At 41.9% G+C, this 17,714-nt stretch overlaps 1 protein-coding gene across 1 annotated transcript in view; it reads left to right on the top strand.

Annotated features, from left to right (window-relative positions):
* Nucleotides 1–17,714, top strand: part of CACNA1G (calcium voltage-gated channel subunit alpha1 G) — a 241,986-nt gene that overhangs the window by 182,992 nt on the left and 41,280 nt on the right. Inside the window, exon 25 of the mRNA XM_084837951.1 lies at nucleotides 7,906–8,057. Within this exon, the coding sequence (XP_084694077.1) occupies nucleotides 7,906–8,057 (152 nt within the window). The remainder of the gene's footprint in view (nucleotides 1–7,905; nucleotides 8,058–17,714) is intronic.

The following is a 17,714-nucleotide window of genomic DNA, read 5'->3' as shown; positions in this document are numbered from 1 at the left end:
TCTTCGGGGGATGCTCCAGTGGAGAGCGCACTGTCTGTTTCCCCTTCTATGGATCTGGCTCAGCGTCTCCAGAACCTGCTACAAAGGATACAACAGAAATAGAATGATGCAATTAAACAACAACAACTGCATTGTTATGAGGAATGCAAAAAAACCCACAAAAGTTTCACAAATGTGGGTAAAATCCCTTCCCAGCCCTGTAAACCAGCAGCTAACCCCTTTCCATAGCCAGGGAAGCAAAAGAGCCAGTGTAGTGTAGTGGTGAGAGTGACGGACTGGGAGCCGGGAGATCCGGGTTCTAGTCCCCACTTGGCCATGGAAGCTCACTGGGTGACTTTGGGCCAGTCACAGACTCTCAGCCCAACCTACCTCACAGGGTTGTTGTTGTGAGGATACAACGGTGAGGAGGAGGATAATGTAAGCCGCCTTGAGTTCCTTGCGAGAGGGAGAAAGGCGGGGTATAAATGCAATAAATAAATAAATAAATAAATAAATAAGCAAAACTAAAATCGGAGAAGGTGGGTGGGGAACTTGGTGATGGCAATGCTGAAGCTGCTGTCTAGGCCCTCTATTTATGGCCTAGGAGTGGACCGGGGGGAAAGGTTCTCCTTCCAGTGTGTTCCCCAGGCCCTGCTCTTGGAAACCAGTCAATGGAGCCAATTGGCTCCTCCTGGTGCAGGGGCCACCCATAACATGCCCAAGTAGTGGCCAGGAGAGTCCACTGCTGGCTGCATCCAGAAGAGGAATTGGGTTGCTCCCTCCTCTCACTCCCCATGTGACTGCCACAAGCAGAATTTCCCAGTAAGCAGGACCTTAAGGGTGGCCTCCGGAAGACTGTCACTGGCAACTAGTAAATTTCTTGCAGCCACTTCCTCCTTGCAATCACCCTTGAAGTCAATGCATTAATTACCTCTTGAAGTAAAATGTCATGTGTGCATAAGCTCTGTTATACTGATGTACTGTTACAGCCTAGATATAGACTATGCACAATCCTCCTAAGCACTGTTACTGGGAAGTAAGGCCCACCAAAATCAATGGAAACTGCTTCCAAAATGTGTCTAGGATTATGCTGCTAAGTATATAGAAGACAATCTCTTATCTATATTGGATCCAAGCTTTAGGCCTTTGTCGGGGTTGTACCACTTCACACTGCAGTTGGTGCTCATGTGATTGAATGCGCCTCCATACAACCCCCCCCCACACACGCACATTAAAAATCCATACACATATAAAACTAGCATATTAGGGAAAAGGTGAACCTTTCAATTGTTTTCAATGCAAGAAAAAGAATGGTCTCATGGATTACTCCCAGTAAGAGAGAAGCATGTAGTCCAAATAAATTCTATAATCCTGGTTCAGCTCAACAACTGATTTCCATTTGCTTCAGCAGGCCCAGTACTATGCCTTGCCCAATTAAGCACACCACTTTTCATTCACCTTTTAAAAAAATCAAAGTAGAAGCAATATTTCAGATGTTCAGCTTATGGCTGCATCTTTACTCAGCATCAGACAGCAGATCCTCTCATTGTTTCCAAGAGGTCATTCCAACCAAATGGTATATTTGTGAAACCAAGCCAGGTAAATTTTGAGAGACACTGACTCCCAAGGACTTCAAAGACAATGCAGGAAGGCCTTCCTGGTCATTGCTGAACATCTGATCAGCTGTAAGCTGAAAGAAGACACTACCAACAAATCTTGCAACTTTGAAAAGCCAGGAAAAGTTGTATGTATTTGACAAATTACTTGGAACAGCCTACAGCAGATTAGCAAGGAGCTTTTTCCAAGTTGGTCAGGGCCTAAATGAATACAGTGTCTGTTTAAGGATATGTACACAACTCCTGACGGGTGCAGAGTTAATTTGTGATGCAACTCTAAGGATACAAGTAGTATTTTTAAGAAATGTATTACAGAGGAATAAATCAGAAGGGGATTTTTTCAGTATATAAAGACTTGGCTAAAAATGACCCAGATTGTTTCAGTGTATCCTGAATCTCCTCAATGTTTATCATTGTTTATGTTTCATTTCCATGCATTTACACATGTATATTCTCTGTATAGGCTAGGAGACCAGTCCTGGACAAGGGCTAGAAGAACATCTCCTAGTACTCGTAATTTTAGTGTGGTTGTGATCTTGATCATATCTTAGGTGTACATTTGAGTGTTTTGTGATGTTTAGCTTTTTTTTTCTGTATGCTTTGGTTTCACCCCACATTTCCCAGTGCAGGCTCAGAAAGAACTTCGTAATTCACCCCTTTTTATGTCTGATGTTCAGACTTGTGCTTTGTGTTTCCTTTGTTGTTTCCTCATATGGGTGCTAGCATTATCAGACATAATATAATGCTTGTTGGTGTGAACGGATAGAGACTCTTTTAGGAAACTTCTTAAGCATGAGTGATGATGGGAAATCTATAATGATACCATACTCTGCAAACTCTCTGTAGCTAATTGAAACCTAAACTCAGGATGTCTATCTTCCTTTGTGTCTTACAAATCTTGGATTGTGGAAAGAAAAAGTGTTATCTATCTGCATTGTCTATCTGTGTTGTTTACTGGTATAGAATGGGGATTTTATTTTGGGACATGCTGTCTATTACAGCTGGAAAACTCACAATGGGAATAATTTAACCATTTTCCACTTTGCTTCTTTTTTTTCTTTATAAATGCCATTCACTAAAAAGACTAATAAAACCACTTGTTTAAATGTCAACATTACTTCCATGCACATCACTTTGGACTTAATATTCTCTGGACAGATTGTAAATCCAGCTGCTTAGTGAGTGATACATCCCTGACCTCTCATCCATTCTATGAGGGTTTGGGGGAGTTTTCAACCCCCTGTTCATGAAATGTTATACTGGCCTAGGCCGCTTCAGATGTCATTCGAAATGATACGTAAATGCCAACCCTATTAGGCAGTTGGTTACAGCTGCCACACCAGATCACTTCAGAGCATCATTCCACTAAATTTGAAGAAAAAAAACAGGAATATGTTTTGCCTGCTTCAGGCTACATCCTGCCTAAGTTAGTTGTGAATAAAAGGATGCTTTCAGTTGGCGAGTTCACTCCCTAGGGTTGCCAATCACTGTAAGGTCAATATGGTGGTTGTATGAGCGTTATTGCTCTGACACGGTGTGCATCCTCTCAGACAATACCCTGGACAATATCCAATAATCTTTATCACATTTCCTCCTTCCCTCTTGTGTGTATATTATACATAGATGCATCCATATATAATTTTCCATGTGACTGTGGGAGGGAGGACTGACATTACCTTAGTAGCTAGCAGCTCTCTAATACCATGAGCATAAAAAGCATGTCTGAATAGAAATCATATGTAAATAGATGATGGCAGCATTACATGAAGAGGTGCTTTGCCAGTTATATCTGAAGCACCTTTATTTGTTTAAACTCTGTTTTCTGATTGAATCAGTATAAGTCTAAATCAATATAAATCCACGCCTCCTTTCCCACTCTGTCCTAGTAAAGCAGTTTGATTTAGAATCAGTGTTACTTGCCAGCACCTGGTGTTTTGTTGTAAGCTTTTTTTGTTGTATCTCCTGTTTTTCTTGCTTTCTTATCCAACTTTTTTTTCCTTTCACATACACACATGCGCGGGCACATCATTGATCGTCTCAATCAGGTCCAGAGTCAGCAGTTGGCATGGGTGAGCAGCTGCCGAGGGCCCAAGAGGCTCGCAAGGGCCCATGCCTGCCACAATTCTCTTCCCTACCCACTCACCCACCTGTTCGGCCCTGCTGGCAAAAGGAAACACTGTGGCCAAGCATGCAGGCCCCATGGCACCCGATTTTAAAAAAATGTTTTTTAAACTTACATTTTGAGTAGCAGTGCTATAAGCCAATCAGATGCTGCATTTGCAGGGGGACTCAGCCTATGAAGGCACAGGAATGCCTTAAAGAGCACTGTGCCATCATTGGCCATGCCCCCCCCCCCCAAGGTAGTGTCTGATTAGTTCAGATTGCTGCTACTCAAAACATAAGGGGGGGGGGGGCTTTGGCAGGCAAGCATGCAGGTAGCTTTGGTGAGCAGGGGGCACAGCAGCAGCAGGGCCCATTGGCATCACTATGCCCAGAGCTCACTGAAATCTGATGCCAGCCCTGCTCTCAGTGTCAGGATGTTCTCTTAATCTTTCCAATATATCCCTAACTAATTGTGGTGTTCCTGTTGTTCTTGACCCCAGTATTGTAGCAGTATTTGTGATGTTGTGTTATTGTGTGTGATGATTCATCACCCTGGACGTGGACAGATGTCTGTATTTCCCAAGATGTTGGTACCTCTTATATTTTTACAAGTACAAATAATGCTGCTTCATAGGGGGGCATGGACTTCAGGTCTACGTAGGACTCCTAAGAACCAATATTTACAGACTGTCATAAATTTGACTTCTTTATAACACCAGCAAGAAAAATGATATTTTATTTCAAAAGAATGTTCCCTGCCCACCTAAATGCAGTAGCTGTTAATCTAAAACCCACAGGAAGCATGGTGTCAGTGTCTGTGGTTCATTTCAAGGTAAAAGGTGTAATTTCCACTAATATGCTCAACTAGCATGCCAAGCATGAGAAAGCTGGTGGTTAGCAGGATTTAGAAGCAGGGCTGACAAAGTGCCACATGAATAAAGTTAATAACAGATACCAAAACATTTATACCAATGACATTACAGATTTATTTCTCTGGCACCAATTTTAAAATTAGCTAAAGAAGTGGAAAGTAGTGTGTCTTTGAATCACCATCTAGAGTTATAGTTACAAATACAGGGTGAAGACAGACGTTAAGATTTGTAGAACAGTGGAACTGGTTTATAAGCAGTCATTCAGTCCATATAACTCTACCCTTTTCTCTCCGGAGCTGAGCTCTGGGTGGTGGTGGGGGAAATGGTTGTGCAAGATTGCACCAAAAGCTATCTGGGGCCAATGTCAATTGGTCACTGCCTGTGTTATCATCAAGGTATCTCCTTCCACACTACTCTTCTTTAAATGTTTCCTTTTTAAATATGAGTGTTCTAATATGGCAAAGGATGGATGTAAAAACAGGTAAACAGACATGAAACTCTTTTTAAAAAAGAAAGGCCATCAGCCCACCTGAGCCATGTAGGAGGGACAAGAGTGAAGGTGCTTCAGGATAGAATGGACAGCTGTCATGCAAATTATGAAGCTGGGTTCCTGCTACAGGTGAACAACCTGCTGTGGCTTTTCTTTAAATATTACGTCTGTCTTCACCCATAGTATACAGAATGGAAAATGAGCAACCCTGCTTATAAGGTTATGCTGCCACATGCTTTGTTGCTATGCAGGTAACATTTTACAATCTCTGTAAAAATCCCTGCTGTATGTTAACAGCCTCTTTTGTTATTGTGTGGGGTTTGGAATTAATCTGCCAGTCATAGCTGAACCCTTGGATTCCAGTGTAATTATTCATAAATAAATCCTCCCAAAGAAAAGGCAGAAATGGTGCCATTTCTTCTGCTTGAACGTGAATTATGGATAAGCATTCAACAATAAGAGATCACCAAATTAGAATGGGGTTTCTCTTTGAAATAATAACTTGGTTCATAGCCAGAGCCCCAGTTCTTAACTTAATTTTATTCAAACATTTTAGTTAATTTCCTCTTCATAGTTTTGCATAATGCCATTGAGATATCTCAGTTTTTATGGATATTTATGCAGAATTTGAAAGCTCTGATGAAAGGTGTGAGTCACCCAGCTACCAACCTGTCTAGCTTTTGTGTTGTTGTTGTTTTAGAAATGCTGAATAAATTCAGCATCAAATTTCATTCTGTATGTCTCTTCTTCAATATTATTCCATGGCATTCAGGGTCAGATTACCTATAGACTGGCAGCTCCAAAGGCAAGAATCAGTGTTGCCTCTTACTTTGAAGTACTGAAGCAAATGTTTGGGATCACTTGACCAAAACCCATAGGATAAGTTCCTAGATGATTACGTTTCTTCTCTCTGATTCTCAAACTCCATGGTCTGTGGGGGGTGAGGGGTGGATTTGGATGTTTCATGTAACCAAACAAGAAATGCATGGTGTAATCTGTGGCTAAGCCCTAGCTCAGGCACTTACCTTGCTGGATGATCATTTTGCATGGGAGGAACAGACACATGCCATCTTCAGTGCACATCCAAGGTAACATGTGGCTTGGGCCCTCTTTGTAGAGGCTCACATGCCCAAGTGCCCAATTCATCCTTCCATCCCAAAGAAGGGGGAAATATTGCACAAACTGAGTCCTTGGGTGTACAGACCTTCACGTGAAGGGCATGTGTCACCACATTGTTTTAGGTGCCTAGATGGAAGAAAGGTGTACGTGCCATGCTCCTCCACCACGCCAATGGATTGGCCAGCTGGATAGCTGCCTGTCTTAGGACTAAAATATCAGAACCTTGACTATCTGAGAAGCAAAGTGTAAACACACTCCCTGCAAAAATGCCATCTCCTAAAACTTAGCATTGCCTCAAGATCACAGATACCCATACCTCGTCCTACTCACATTTCTATTCGGTATGATACATGAAATCCTATATTTGTTCAGTGTTGCTAAATACCACGCCATTCAATTCTCTTGGCTCAATAATTTTCATAACCAGTTGATCATCTAATTATGGGCATATTATTATACTCTTGACATCTTCAAGACAGTCCTTTTCATTTTGTGCTACATTATAATGCCTCTTTGAAAATTGCCCTGAATTATAGACTCAGACTTGGCATTTCCTCATTAGAGATTAGGTGCGTAAATGAGTTTATCTGCTAGAACATTCAGGGTCTAAAGAGTAAGTGTCATCCCTGATGCAGCCAAACATAGGAAACTAGCAGGGAGGGACATTGGCACTTTGGCAATCACTCATAAATGGAAGATCATTTATTTCCTAGACAGAAATACTGACTGAGCAATCATCCACATTATTTCATAAATTGTTTTCATAGCACTGACAACTTAAGGTGCCAACATCTCCCACCCACCCACCCACACCATGCACTTCAGAATGCTGTAACATGTGTTCATTTGCTTAAAAAAAAAAAAATACTTCCACGAATATATGCCTATTTGTTCTTTTCAGGTTTCAGTATTCCTTCTTAAGACTTTACATTGCTTGCCCAGTCACAATCTTCTGTAATCTTGCCATCCTCTGCCTTGATTGGAACATGTTACCCTTTATTCACTCATACTCATACATATGCTAAGCACATGCTTTACATACACAGGGTTCCAGGTTAGATGGGCACTGTACTGTATCTGTACAATAGAACATATATCCATTGGCATGCAAACATTATTTGACATACACATCCTTCCTCAAAATGTAATGGGAAGCCTTTAAATACAAGATTGCATTGCTCTGCTTCTCCCTGTCGAAAGCCTGTGCAGACTGTCTCCAACTTGCTCCAAGACTTGATTTCTTCCCCAAGCTCCTTGGGGAAGCAAATGTGGGACATATGCTTCAAGCCACTATTAATATAAAGTCCTGTGATCATAGACCACATCCTTCCAATTCTGGTAGTTTTTATTTTCTTTTACATAAATTTTTAAAATATGTGTATACTTAATAATATACTCAAACCGTAACCTTTATACTAAAAATTATCTTGGAACCTGAAATGATTCTATGCTATACTCACTTTATCTCTAATCCTGAAAGCCTGGCTGTTGTGCATGTTCTATTGCAGCTGCTTAAACAGATACAAGATTTTGTAGCCTTGCTATGCATTAATGATAGTAGTAACATATAATCCCCTCCCCCCCACCCCATCCCTTGCAACAACAAAAAAGACTTATTGTAATGAATTTGAATGCATCAGCCTGGACATTTTGGAAACCAGTGCTAAACTGGTCTTAAGAAAGGGAGAAAATACCTGATCTGCTTCTCCACTCTTTTCCTTTTCAGAAGCACAGTGTAAACCATACTACTCCGATTATTCTCGCTTCCGACTACTGATTCACCAAATCTGCACCACCCATTACCTGGATTTATTCATCACGGGTGTGATTGGGCTCAACGTCATCACCATGGCCATGGAGCACTACCAGCAACCCAAGGTAGGCTGGAAAAGTATTGGTAGATGCTGGGGGAGTTAGCAAACATTGTCATCCCTCCAAGAGGGAATTAGATTTGCATCCATTGACGTGGGGGGGAAATGGATGAAAAATGGAGATGCACTGATGCTGTTGCCATACTGAAGGGGAGAATATGATGATACAATGGACTTGTTTCCACCCAGCTTTGTCAGTGAAAGCAGTCACACCACTGTATATAACCAAGCAGTATCAATTGTACTTATTTTGAAACTCAAGAGAGATCTTTTGAAAAGGGAGCCACATAGTCATATCTCAATATTAAATCAAGACATGAAATTATTTATTATATCTTGGCTGAATCAAATAGCATTTCAATATACACAGAAATAACTATGGTTTTATTCCAAACAACAAATTCATAATGCAACGTGCTGTACCCCCATAAGAATGAGAGATGTTCACTGGGGAGATAGTTTGGATGCTGAGGAGGGTACTGTCAGGGTGGAAACTGAGCCCATACAGCCCCAGAGCAGTTCTAATTCTGAGGAGGAACAGCAATCCGTGGGAGAGGAGCTCGCTCATCACTCACAAGCACAGCAGCTGGCACAGATTCCTCCTGCCAGCATTCCTGGGATAGATAGTAACCCTGGCAGCGAGAGAGCGCTGGAGGGGGGCTTGCTGGATGCTCGGCGCAGACGCAGGGAGCGACGACAGATGGAGGGTGCCGAAAGGAGGCGTAGCGCTCGTTTAGCGCTCAAACAACGGTCGCGTCCCGAGGACCCAAGGGAACAAGGGAGGATCTCTCCCTAGCCCATAAGTTCAGAGTCTTCCCATGGTTCCCCTTCAAACAGGGACCAACTGCCTTACCTGGAGCTTAGGCTACTCTGCTATCTTTCCCCAGTGCTGTTCCTTGCTTAGTCGCTAGTGATTAGTATCTGAAAGAATCATAAAGTAATAAAAGAATAAAGCCTTGAAAAGAATCCTCGTCATCTGAGTCCTGAGTTGGTTATTGGAGGGGACTGCAAGAGGCAGCTAGGGCGCTCCTGACAGGTACTTGAAAGAGGTTACTTGAGTGTCTTTTTACTATAATAAGATTTGGATCTGTTTTCATGAATCATGCCCGGGTGATGGAAGCCAACGGTTTAAAACTGCAACCATTGTCTTTGTGCAGAGGGACCTGGCAAATGTATCCCATCTTGCCTCTCCTGTTCAGGCTTTCTTTAAAACCATTAAGGGCTACATAATTTGTATAAAACCAAAGGAGTTCAAACTTAGCCCATTTGCCAAGGAGCTCCTTTCAATGATCCAGGAAGGATTAGCAACCTATAGGCAAATATCAGACATTAAAGATAGTTATTCAGAGCAAGAGATTGATGCTCCAATCCAACAAAGGATTGTTGGATCCACATGTAGAAGCAACATCTAGTGCAGGGGTGAGCAACTTGTGGCCCTCCAGATGTTTTGGCCTACACTTCCCATCAGCCCCAACCAGCATTGCCAATAGATCATGGGAGCTATGACCAAAACTTCTGAAAGACCGCAATTTGCCAACCTTTGATCTAGTGTATTGTAATGAGTTTAACACTTATCTAGGCCCCATCAAAAAGGCTGGATGCACATGGGAATGCACATCCCCATCGAAGGCCATTAGTAATTTTGCAATCTAGTTGCATGTGGCTAGGGATGGATTGGGACCAATGAGTCTTAATTTGTCAGCATCTAAGTATCTTTTTAACACATCAACTAGTATCTAGAAGTAGCTTGATTTCAGCAGAGCAGAAATTACAGATGGCCATTGTGGGGATATCCAGTCCTGTTTAAGTTTGCAAGGTTTTCCCAGAGCCCCTGGCTCAGCTTGCATTTGCAAGCCAAGCTGCAGGGTTTTTCCAGGAATCTGGGAACTTTTCTTGGATTTTTTTCCCCCTTAAAGAAACATCTATGGAAATTCCAGCCACAATTTGCGTAATTTATACAAATTTAGGCCATAATTTCCATAAATGGGGGCACAATATGCTTAATTTGCACAATTTGCACCTGTAGTATGCTTACTTTGCACAAACTGTGCCCGTAATATGCTTAATCTGCACAAATTGCACTTGAAATTTGCACAACATCATGGGCGCAATTTGTGCAAATTATGCAAATTGTGCATAATTTGCATAATTTGCATGAATGTCAATTTAAAGGGGGGGACCCAAAAATCTGTGAGCTGGCCCAACTTAAACTCCATCAAGTCAGGACAGCTTGCAGGTAAGTGAGTTGAAGTCTGGGGGTGCCGAGATGCTAAAGCTTGGCAAACTTTACTCCTGGGATGGATTCCTCCAACATCCCTAGCAGAAACACTGAAAGCTATTTTGCAGACCAAATGCTGGTCTAAAAGTATTGCTGGTCTAAAAGAGAAAGTCTTCACTTGCCACATAATACCCTGGCTTGTTCCTAAATGTGTGTATATTAATAGGTGCACATGTACAGATCAGTCAATTTCCCCTCTGTGTGCAAATTTTGTATGTGTTCCTTCTTAAGTTCATTCCATGCCATTTCTGCATTAATTTGCTTTTTTTACAAAATCCACACAAAAATTAATATTTAAATACATATTTTAAAACTTATTTTCTTATGAAATATGTACTTAAAACTTATCCTAAAATTGGCATTTTAATGCATTTCGTTTATTTTTTTGAGCTGAGAACTGTATCGTGAAAAATCTGAAGGATAATTATGTTCTGACTAGAGGTATGGATCAGTTCACTTCAGAATTCAGAAAGATCAACTTCCTCAAGCATTCTTGTGTGCAGAGGGAAGCCATAGCCAAGGGTGGCTTCCCAGCCCATGTTCACTTGTGTAGGATTGCCACACTTTACAGTCTAAGTGTATGTAACATGTTAATTCCTATAAGGGAAGTCCCTTCTGTGTAGGAATTTCATAATATATGAACGTTTTGATCCTGAACATCGAAAACGTAATTTCTTTGAATCCCAAGTCCTCTGGCCTATAGCCTTTGGCAACTCTAAAGAAGAAAATTCATTCCATTTGTTTTCCATATCTTCTGTTACATCATCAGTTTACATCAACATTTTACAACAAAGAGCTTTTCTACACGAGGCTGTTAACCTGCTATATCTACTTTCGATTTCATCACAGAATGGAGATCTGAGCTCTGCACAAACAGCTTTTCCTTGCCTACTTTTCCAGTACATAACTTCTAGGCAGTCAGCAAAATAACTCAATTACACAAGTGAGGAAATGCATTTTGTTTCATTTTCACAAATAATGCTGCATTTTCCCCGCTGTACCACCCCACCCCACCCCCGTGCAAAAGTGCTCTTAAAAACAGAAGGGAAACTGGAGGGTCACATCGCCGTCTAAAGAACCCGTAAACAACCGTGAGTAAGGAATGACAAGTGCACAGTAAATGCCTTGTGTAGAAAAGCTCCACGTGTTCTAGCAGAACAACTGCACATTAAGTTAGTTGGGATCTTTTAGCACTTGTCTTAGACCTTTTCTCCTTGGAAAACTAATCTCTGTGGGAAAGTCTTTCGCAAGGGATCCTTTGTTAAACTTTTTAAAAACTATACTGAAGCTGTCTTCATAGATCACACAGAAGTTTTTATCCCTTTACTTTTAATTGCTGCCAAGATACAACTGGCAAAGATATGGAAATTATACTCTGGGCCCACTCCTAAATGCTGGTTCTGCCAGCTTCCGTGTCAGAGAAAAACCACACATCAGCTCAAGAAAGGACTAAACCTGATGACCTTTGCTTATGTGAATGCTGTTCCTGTCATCTGCTGGGGGCAAGAACTCAAGGAATCCAGCAAGTACAAGACAGTTTTTAGTTTCTTAAAGGGTCATTATAGGAACCATGAATTTCATGTTCCACTATGATACTCAACTTTGGCACCATTTTTTTGAACACTGGATTTTTTGGCCACAATTTAGTTTGCCAAATACCATACAGAAGGACCTTTGCCATTTTTATGAGATTCTCATGCACATAGTGACGCTTAATTGCAATAAACATGTTAACCATTTTATTTTTGTCCAAAGGTGACTATCATTGCAAAATTTCAGTCCACTTACTTTTCATTCCTGATAATACATACATACATACATACATACATACATACATTCAAAGGGTTGTTTTGGAAAATACACCACAAAGTTACACTGGCCATATTCAGATGTCATGCTAAACCATAGTTTAGTATAGAGAGAACGCACTATAGTGAGGCTCAAACACTTGCGCTCCCCCTTGCCTTGCTTTATCCTTTGCATATAATTAGAATCTTCCATGCATAGTTTGTAACCATATTTAACAAAGTAGGATATCAAAGCTGTTTGATCCTAGTTTGATAAATTGTTTTGTTAACTAACAGATTTGTCCAAACCACAATTTCCCATAGTCAGATAAACAGGAAACAGTGGTTTGTTTCAAGCTGCAATAGGAAGCTTCAAATTCCCTCACCTTGAATGCAAAGGAAGAAAGGGACTGCAAAAGTAATGCTAAATGTTTAGCATTACATCTGAAGGCAATCTCAGAGTAAGGCATGCAAATTGGCATAGAAATATAAGTTTAGGAGAACTGCTTTCTATTTCTGATGTTACTAGAGTACATTATGTGTTGCTCTAGTAACAGAGTTACTGTGCTTTAGCAAATTTGCATAAATCTCCCCAATAGATTTGAAAAACCAAAAGTGTTAAATTTGCGCTAATCTCCCTGAAGGTGAAAAAAAATCTACAAAAAACCTCCACTCTGCTAATGAGTAGGCCGCTGAGCTTGTGCTGCAAAGGCCCATGGAATACATGCCAGGAGTGAGTGGAAGGAATAAGGGGGAAACAAGCCATGGCAAGCCGCACAGCTCCTGATCATCTGTCAGGCAAGTGAACAACCAAACCACTGGAGCTTATTTTCAAGCTGGCTTATCGTGACATGCGAACTCGCATAGAGAAAGCTTGCATGGGCGGACCTCCTTCTTCGCCTGCAGATGTCCTTCTCTGAGGGCAGAAAGGGAGTCTTGCTTTATCCTACGGCCTCTGGGGTGCCCTTGCAGGGACCATAGCATTGTACCCTAATTGGCCGTTATTGTACTAATCATTTCTATTGTAAGCTGATTTCAGAACCCAGTGGCGCTAATTTAAGCAGAGTATAAATTTTGATGAGGAGGATGGTGGTAGTAGTGACTGTAGTGGTGGTGGTGGTGATGATGATAGTCTCACATGAGTAGTGGGGTTTGGGGTGGGGAGTGTCAAATGATGAGCCAGTAAGCCAGGGATTACAATGCCGGTTAAAGCCCTTTGTGTAGGTCCACCCTAAATCAAATATTGATATCTTTAGCCTGGTTTAACCCCATTACTGCATTAGGTGACTGTCCAATCTATTCTGCAGCCTCAAGGATTTATTATTCAGTGGGACTGAAAACCAACTGCCTCTCTTTATTTCTACTGTGGTGACTCAGCATTTTGGCTAAGTAGCAGGTCCTTGGTATATTAGCGTGCCAAACTCCTGTATTTAGGATCACATTCAAATTATAACAACCGCTTACAATGAACTGCCAAATCACTTGCTTATGACAGTTAGATGGAAATGGCTGCCAGTCTGTGTACTGTGCTTATTTTTATTTCCTACCACTTTGAGAAGCCATAAATGCAATACAAAAGCAAAGGTGAAACAGTTACTGAAAAGAAGGCAGTGGTATGAAGCACCGTGTTTAAGGTGGGAGTGCATGGCCCAGGTGGGTGGTTTGTCTTGTAAATATTGTGGGAAGCTTATTGTGTGATCCAGTTACTTCATACTGAACTATGTTGTGTGCTGAACTATGTCTGAACTATGTCTACACAGGCACTTCGCCCGTTCTACTCAGCCAATCTTGGTATGTAGTTAAATAATGATGGTTGCCTGTCAAACCAACACTGTACATCCACATAACAAGGTCCAGGGTTCCACACACCCACCACTGTCTGGATCATAAGCCACTACTTAAATTGTGCACTGAAATTGTGCAGCAAAGCACATTTTGTCTACAGCACACTGCTTGGCTTTCAATGGAATGTGCATCCAGATAGTCAACCCCACTTACCCATAGCTTGTTCAATGGGATGTTGGGGAACAGAGTTGTGCCAGGTGTTGGAGAACAGAGTTGTGTGTGACATATGGCTTGCCCTGCACCCCCTAAGCTAGCCTGGTGCCCTCAGGTGCAGTGGCAGATGCTGACCCTTAACTAGTATTGAAGTAAGATTTAAAAGTCAGTCTGGATGGCTTCTGTACACGGAATGGTGCGGGGAGCCACCTGTCCTTTGCCTCATGCAGCAAAATGTCTTGGGCCAGCCCTGTCTCTGTGTGTTGAGAATGAGGGCAAGTATAAGGGCTTTGTTTGCAGGACATCACCAGTTAGCCAAATCTGATTGGCTATTTGGTGCCATGATACCATCACTCTGGCTACATGTTGAGAACACATAGATAGTAGGAAGAAGAGTGTATTTTTAAAATGGTGCTAAGGGAGCTGCAAGGAAGGGCAGCAAACAGATGTGAAAGGGGTTCATTTTGAGCTACCTGAAAGCCCTAAAAATGTTCACAAACTTATCCCAACTTTGGCACAGCCCTCCTCTACGAATGGTTTAATGGGACACGCTGAGAAAGACATGCATGTTAGCAAGAAACTGGTTGAAATGAGTGCTCTAGAAGGGGAGGATAGGTAGCCTCCTTTCTAGACAAGTTGTGTCTGTTGTTAGTGGGTGGGAAGCATTCTTCCTAACAGAATGGCAAAAGAAGGTTCAGAATTATTAGCTTAGGAAAGCAGAAAGTCATTATAACAGCGAAAGATGTATTCTGAGTTATTTTCTGTTTCTTACCATATGAAGGCAAAGAAAAGATGTCGAAGGAATGTAAAGGTATGGCCTGGTCACCCGAGGCCACTCTTTTGGTTATGGTTTTCTAGAACTGAAGCCAGGCAAGGACTGTGTTGGCAGTCATTCAGGGCATGAAACCCCATAATTCTAGGCAACACTCTGCTCAATCAGTTGATCATCATAGTGTCCTAGAATTTAACCACGATTCTGTTTCGCAGTACAAGTCCTTCAGAGATTTTATTGGCCAAAGTATTTGTTCTGACTTTGGCCAATGAAGTCTCTGAAGGATTTGTACTCCAAAACAGAATCATGGTTAATTTCTATGACAATTTGGCAGATCTCTCTTTACATCAACAATAGCCTTCAAGGCATTAAAAGACATGGTTTTTTTAGACAGGTGTTAAAAGACAGGTGTTCAAGTCCCACAGTATCATATGTTGAATTTTGACAGCCTCTGTGTCAGGGTGGAAACTGAGCCGATAGAACCCCAGAGCAGTTCTGATTCTGAGGAGGATGGAGCCAGCTCATCCCTCACAGGCACAGCAGCTGGCAGGGATTCCTCCTGCCGGCATTCCTGAGATAGATAGTGACCCAGGCAGTGAGAGAGTGCGGGAGGGGGGCTTGCTAGACACTCGACGCAGATGCAGGGAGCGACGAGCAATGGAGGGTGCGAAAGGGAGGCGTAGCACCCGTTTGGCACACAAGCAACGGCCGCGTCCCGGGGACCCAAGGGAAAGAGGGAGGATCTCTCCCTAGCCCATAAGTTCAGGGTCTTCAAGTGATTCTCCTTCAAACAGGGACCAACTGCCTACCCGGAGCATAGGCTACTCCGCTGTTCATTGCTTAGTCACTGGTGATTAGCATCTGAAAGAGTCATTAAGTTGTAAAAGGATTAAAGCCTTAAAAAATAATCCTTTCGTCTGTGTCTTGAGTTGGCTATTGGAGTATACTGAAAGAGGCTGCTAGGGCGCTCCTGACACTCTGTGCCTTGTTTACAGTTGTTCATGATTGCAGGATTAGGTCTGAAATCTGGAAATAGAGGCAAGTTGTGATCAGGTATCAGGGTAGCCATTCAGAAAGCAAGAAGCAAAGATGAGGACAAGAATATGCTGAAATCAGCAATTGTGAACTGGAACAGAGGGCAGGCATGAGTTTAGTGTTGGGGAAAGCCAAGTTCTTTAGTCCAAGAGTCAATCCAATGAGGCAAAACCAGGGGAGGGGCAACGAGGAGCAAAGATTCAATGAAGGGGCAAAGAGGTCTCAACCTCAGTACAGTTTGATTGGCATTTTCCATTTCCAACTAAATGTGGCCATGTGAGTAGCTTGCCCTGTAAAGATGATGGCAGCTTTCAAATAGGAACTAGAAGTGAGAGCTGTGTGTTGTTCTGTTCTGTTCTTAGCTATATAACAGGAACAAAGTTCAAGATAGCAGGCAGGCAATGGCTTGAGAGCTAAAGAAAGGGGCTGCAGGTTATGGAAGTATTTGTTCCCATCAGAAGTAAGGTCTGGCTGATTGTTTGCCTAAAGGCAGAGCCACACCAAGTTCGAGTATCATCACTCAGTTCTTCCTGACATAATAAGCCCAGAGCCAGAGTAGAATCATGCAACCTGCAGCAAACTGCCAAAGGCATGGTTCCCATTGTGTTTCCATGACACACTGGGGAAAAAACCAAACTGGACAAAAAATCCTTTGCTCTAGACATTGCTAGATAACCCGAAATAGCCACAGGAGTCCTGCATTGCTGTACATGTTGTAGATGTTTTGGACTAAACTCCCAGCATTCTTGACCACTGACCATGCTGGCAAAGGCTTCTGGGAGTTGAAATCTAAAACAACTGGAGATCTACCTTCTGCCCATTCCTGTTGTACAGGATTGCTGTCACCCTGTAAATGAAAACATACTGTCATCAGATTTGTCAATAAATGTAGCCATGCAGTGATCTCTTCGCATTCCAAATCAGTGTGAACCATGAAATGCAAGCACCTCCCCTTTTATCTGATAAAGGCATATATATCTTGTTACTACCGTATGTACCTTTTAGTGTAGTATGTGCTTGCTACAAGCAAGTGCTTACGTTTAGCTAAAATAGATAATAATTATCAAGGGATAACACTGTACAGTCTGCAGCTTCTGCCATAACTGACCAAGCACTAAGTGAACCAAAACCAAGTCCTCTGTGCATCTTGTTTAGTAACTTCATTCAACAGTGACAAATACAGTGGAAGTACTGGAGGATATTAGAATGTTGTCTAGAAATAGGCATGAAGAGTCTAGTTTTTGTACTAGGATATGACTTCCTCAGATTTCTCATAATTAATCCAAAGCGCTCTCTCTCTCTCTCTCTCTCTCTCTCTCTCAGTAAACAGCTTTCTTGCAATCATGGGTGCAAAGAAAATCTGAAAAATGTAAGCTCCAGAACAGGAAGGGATCCCAAAGTTGATTAGGGTGAAGACATAGTTCCCTTTTCCTTCCTTCAGTGATCTTATCTTTCCATGTTGCACCTACATATCTATTTTCTTCATTGATCAAATCCTATCCTTTTTCTCTACCCACCACTGCACATTGAACATTCTTTTTTCAAGTCTGAAAATTAAATACACACATTGATCAAATATTGCCCAATTAGATACAATTATTTCCATTTGCACAATTGGGATTTTTACATCATAAAATTCTGTACTCCCTCGAATACAGTTCTTAATGGAACTTGTGAAACACTGGATGCATTTAGACAATCAACAGGGGAAACAACACAGCGTCTGTCGTTCCCCTGCCCCAGCACATGCCAGTCGCACTACCGGGATTACCCTAATTACCTGTGCCATGTCAC

Source organism: Heloderma suspectum, chromosome 2 (assembly GCF_057233095.1).
Source record: "Heloderma suspectum isolate Gila_16-S chromosome 2, 16-S_ref, whole genome shotgun sequence".
NCBI lineage: Eukaryota > Metazoa > Chordata > Lepidosauria > Squamata > Helodermatidae > Heloderma > Heloderma suspectum.
This window is presented reverse-complemented; position numbering and strand designations above follow the sequence as displayed.